Source organism: Triticum dicoccoides, chromosome 5B (assembly GCF_002162155.2).
Source record: "Triticum dicoccoides isolate Atlit2015 ecotype Zavitan chromosome 5B, WEW_v2.0, whole genome shotgun sequence".
NCBI lineage: Eukaryota > Viridiplantae > Streptophyta > Magnoliopsida > Poales > Poaceae > Triticum > Triticum dicoccoides.
This window is the reverse complement of record NC_041389.1, coordinates 718,594,343-718,599,640: the sequence shown is the minus strand read 5'-3', so window position 1 is coordinate 718,599,640 and position 5,298 is coordinate 718,594,343. Positions and strand designations below refer to the sequence as shown.

The 5,298-nt window shown below is 39.7% G+C and overlaps 1 protein-coding gene across 1 annotated transcript in view; it reads left to right on the top strand.

Annotated features, from left to right (window-relative positions):
* Window positions 1-2,160: 2,160 nt before the first annotated feature.
* The window catches only part of LOC119310736, a 5,727-nt gene continuing 2,589 nt past the window's right edge, over window positions 2,161-5,298 (top strand). Inside the window, exons 1-5 of the mRNA XM_037586376.1 lie at window positions 2,161-2,178; window positions 2,340-2,865; window positions 2,973-3,025; window positions 3,554-3,826; window positions 4,173-5,078. Coding sequence (XP_037442273.1) covers window positions 2,161-2,178; window positions 2,340-2,865; window positions 2,973-3,025; window positions 3,554-3,826; window positions 4,173-4,214 — 912 coding nt within the window. The 3' untranslated portion in view covers window positions 4,215-5,078. The remainder of the gene's footprint in view (window positions 2,179-2,339; window positions 2,866-2,972; window positions 3,026-3,553; window positions 3,827-4,172; window positions 5,079-5,298) is intronic.

Genomic DNA, 5,298 nt, shown 5'->3' with positions numbered 1-5,298 from the left:
CTTCTTCAATGTCGTCCTCATCAAGTCCTATATATGTATCCCCGCAAAAAAAAGTCCTATACATGTACGGACACCCCGAGGGCCCTCTGTATGTAGATGAAGCATTGGTCCTCTGCATACAACATTAAATGATCAAGAGTTGAATGGCGTATAGTTTTGAGAAGAACAATGAAAGTCAACGAGGGACGTTCATGTAACCCGCTAAGTTGGCCAGCCTATTTCTCTTTTTGTCCTTCTCAAAAAAAAATTGGCTGATTGGTGCTAGTACCTATATATTGCCTAATGCAAGATGTAACATAGTGTCGCCTCAAAGATTTCCCGTAGTGGGCTGGCCATTCACATGGCTTTATTTCGATTTTCCTCTGGTTTTCTGTCGGCTTTCTTCTTTTTTTCCTTTGTGTTTTTAGTTTGTTTCATCGATTCTTTTCATCCATAATTCATCATTTCTTCACTAGTTTTCTTGGAGTTTTATTCCTTTTTCTAACACATGTCTACTTTTTTTTTCAATACACACGGTACATTTTTCATATACTTCTAGAACTTCTTTTTATACATGTTGAACAATTTTCGAATACATAACATACGTTCGTTCAAATACATGTTTCAAACCTTTTCTGGTATACATATCAAAAATCAAAAAACATCGAGAAATTCTTTACATTGTATAAACATTTTTCAAAAATATACAAACTTATTTTGAAACGTGTGAACATTTTTAAAAATGTCACACACAAATTTTTGAATGTCCAAATTGTTTTTTAAACAACATTGACATTTTTTAATATTGTATAGATAGTTTCACGAGTATATTTTGAAAAGCACGAACATTTTTAAAAAATGACACATACATTTGATAGCACTATTAAAATTTTCTCCATTGTGTTAACATTTTAAATATGTAGTGAATTTTTTCAGTAAATTCTTTTTTTGAAATATGTGATATATTTTTGTAATAATTTTGAATGTAAAAAAGGTAAAAAAATGAAAAGAAAATAAATAATACCCCCCCCCCCTCTCTAGCGGAGGTAGTTGGGCATGTGCTTCTTCAATCTCGTCCACATCAAGTTGTAGATATGTACGGATACTCCGAGGCCCCTCTCTATGTAGATGAAGCATTAGTCCTCTGCATACAAATCAAATGATCAATAATTGAATGGTATATAGTTTGGAGAAGAAAATGAAAGTCAATAGAGACATGCATGTAACCCGCTAAGTGGGCCAGCCTTTTCCTCCTTTTGTCCTTTTCCAAAAAAATGGCCGATCGGTGCTAGTAGCTATATATCGCCTACTGCAATATGTAATGTAGCGTCGCCTTAAGGAGTCCCCACACTGGGCCGGCCAGTCACATGGCTTTATTTCGATTTCCCTCTGGTTTTCTGTCGGCTTTCTTCTGTTTTTTCTTTCGGTTTTTAGTTTGTTTCTTCAATTTTGTTCGTCCACAATTCTTCCTTTCTTCACTGGTTTTTTTAGTTTTATTCATTTTTCATACATTTCTACTTTTTTCATATATACATGGTACATTTTTCATATTATTGTGGAAGATTTTTTTATACACGGTGAACATTTTTTGAATACATAATCTACATTTATTCAAGTAAATGTTTTGAACCGTTTTTGGTATACATATTAAAAAATTCAAAAAACATTAAGCATTTTTTACATTGTATAAACATTTTTCAAAAATATACGAACATATTTTGTAATGTGTGATCTTTTTTTAAATGTCAGATACAATTTTTTGAATGTTTAAGCTGTTTTTCGAAAATTTCAAGAACATATTTTGAAAAGCATTAACATTTTTTTAAAAATGCCACATACATGTTTTTAATACTATTAACATTTTTGAAAGTTGCGCGGACATTTTCTACATTGTGTTAGCATTTTAAATGTCTAGTGAAAGTTTCTCAGTAAATTATTTTTTGAAATATATGATATATATTTTTATAATAATTTCAAATGTAAACATAGGTAAAAAAAGAATATAAATAAATAATAAACCTAACACTATTAGGACCGGGCCCAACGTACACTCGCCTGAAGCGATGCTATTCTCCATATCACTACGATATAAAGGATTGCCCCCGTAGCACAACGGCCTTGTTGTGTGTCGTGGGACGTTATGACACTTCAAAAAAATTGGGAGGGCTTGGTTTTCGTGACATGGAGATTTTTAATTTGGTACTTCTCTCTCGCCAAGCATGTTGGATGCACACGACATATGGACGATTTCTGGGATTAGAGTGCAGACCAAAAGGGCTTATTTTGATTAGTTCGTCATATAATACTATAGTCAAGATAAAGATAAGCAGTGAGAATTGAACATATAAAGGATGAGCTAGTGCGCGCAACTAGCGGCACCAGCCACGTCTCCTTTTATTCGCCATGAACAGTTCATCCCCTTCTCACGCGCGTGCACCTCCTCCTCCATTCGCCCCGCTCCCCTCCCTCTCCACCGCGCCGCCGGCTCCTTCCCTTCTGCCCTGCTCTCCACCGCGCCGCCTCCTCCTCCCCTTCACCGTTCCCTCCAGCGGCAGGCACAGGGAGACGACGGCGGCGCTCGATTTGATCTGCCCCGCTCCCCTCCCTCTCCACTGCGCCTCGGCCTCGGCCGCCCCGTGCTCTGCCGGCGCCCGTCGGCCTCGATCCGGCCTCGGCAGGAGAGCTCGCCCTCGAGACAGGAGGAGGGGAGCAGCAGGATACATGAGCATGGCCTTATTCTCGCGCTGCAGCCGCTGGCCTTGTCCTGCTCGAGGAGGAGGAGCAGCAGGAGGGGCGCACCCAGCCACCAAGGTAGCCGCCATCGAGGGCTTCTTACACCTGAACCTCGACCTCCACGGCGCTGGCGTCCAGCCACTCGAGTTCAAGGTGCCCCCCTCCCCTCTCCCCCTTCTCTGTTTGGTTCTTTTCGGAAGCCGTGGATGTGGTTTCCCCCTCACGCCTTCTTGTTTGCTCTGTTTCGTTGGTGGATGCAGGGAAGGAGAGGAGGATGACACCCAGACATGGAGAGGAACAGCAGCAACTCAAGGTTTTTTCTCCTCCACACCTCCCTATGCCCCTCTCTCGTTTCTATGTGCTGTTTTGTTCAAGGTTTGCTGTTTTGTTTGCTCCTACGGATGCTAATGTGGCTGCCATATCTGTGCCAAGCAGTGCCTGCTTGTATGACTTGTTGTATTCATCGTTATTATAACGTTGGTCAAGATTAATAAGGCTTAGGAGCATTATATTTGAGTGTCATGAAGGGTATTTGGTGCTTTTACTATGTTACGCACTTGATGCCAACTGAAGATTTAAGACTCGTGAATATGCTCAAGGGTAGAAAACTGTGCTACAAAGAAATGATGTGAGCTTCAAAAAGGTTGGTGCGCCATCTAGAAAATGGAAACAGAAACATATTATATGCTTTTTGTATGCCAATCTGCCTCTAAACCAGCTAGGCACACCACTATAGAGAATCTGCGCAAAACAGAGCAAACAGGGAGGCGTGAGGGAGAAACCACATGACCCTTCCAAGATGAACATTTGAGTGCTCTTGTTTGAAATTTTTTGTTCACAGGAGCAGGCTGACACCCATAGTTGTTTGTCATCAAATTCAGAAGATACACATCCTAAGATTGAAGCAATGCTACCTGAACCAAAGGGTTGTACGCCTACCATTATTAATATTCCATACTATTCGTGTTCTTCAGATCCCAATAATTTATTCGGTCTTGCTTTTGACATAAAACACAAGTACAGGCAAAGAGAAGACGAGGCCGAACCCCAACACCGGAAGGTATCTTGGCACCAAACCATCATGAGGAGAAGGGGATGTGTTGATGTACATGAGGTGTTAATAAAGTTTCACATTCTTTGTTCTGGTAGATTTGGTGTGTTGGGTTGCCATGTTTGCTGTATTTATTTTCCTTAGATTGCTCCGGTGTTTTTGGTGCAAATTGATCAGGGAGGGCCTAGGATTTTGTCCAGTTTTTGTCAGGTTATTCTATGCATAGGACTGCGCTTCTATGTGTCGTTTCCTTCAAACTATCATTGCAACAAAAGATAAAGGGTGTCTTCGTGATCAGTAGACCAGTGTGTGATACCGCCTGTTGTAGTTCTATTGCCATGCATACATGGGCAATAAATGCAAGTAATATAATTTTGATGATGTCTGAGTGTATCTTGTGTATGTGCAGATAAGCAGCCCTGTTCAGAAGTGCTTTATAGAGGTCTTGTAAGCTTTCTAAACATACATGTTGTTTCCGGTCTCTCTCGGCTTCCCCAATACTAGAGGCAATAATATGATTTCTTTATGTTGTTTGCCCAAATTAAGAAGTGAACGTTTGCTGCATATTTGCTCGATGTGTGTCCTGTAAACTCTAACCTTTCTAGGCGTACATGTGCACGTGTATTTGTTAGTTACTAATATGAATTCTGGATGTTGTTTGCCGAAATTCAGAATTGAACTTTTGCTGTATATTTGCTCACTGCGTGTCCTATAAACTATAAGCTTTCTGGGCGTGCATGTACACGTGTATTTGTTAGGTAATAATATGATTTCTTTATGTTGTTTGCCAAAATTCAGAACTAAACTTTTGTTGTATATTTGCTCGTTGTATGTGCTGTAAACTGTAAGATTGTAGGCGTACATGTATACATGTATTTGTTAAACTAACAACCTTATGACTGCAAATACCATTTAAACAAACAACAGCCCCTTGTTCTATGGAACACCTATTTTCATTGCCAAGCAAGCCCCTTTTTTTTTGCGGTTGCAGCCACCTGATCACTAACCTGAATGAGTAGACATTATTTATGGACTTGCCTCCTTTCACGTCTCCACAGATGCATTTTTTTTCAAGCAGCCCTAAGGTAGCTTTTAAGATTGTTCTTAAAAACCAGTACTATTTTAGATTAAAGGCCTCAGGGATAGGCAAAAACTTTAAGAAATCTCACCTAGACTTACTACATCTTCTGCATATGAGTGTTTCTTCTGATTTCAAGGATTGGGAGGGGAATGCATTTTCCAGTGCCTCAATTTTTGGTTACTTGTGGAGAGTAGAAGAAGAATTTTGAGGAAGAGTGTGATTAAGAAGCCCAAGGTGAATTATCTCTCTCTTGAATACAGTCATGCTTGTTCCTGCATTTTGATGTTTGATTTTTTCTGTGTAATAGAGCACATGACATGATTTTGCACTCTTACCCACTGAGCAAAGCTACACTGTAAATGAAGGTCTCAGAAGTGTTTGTTTTTACCTTTTTGTCTGATAGATCAATACGTGGTGTTGGTCGTGTGAACAGAGGTTGTTCTTCAGGCCTCTA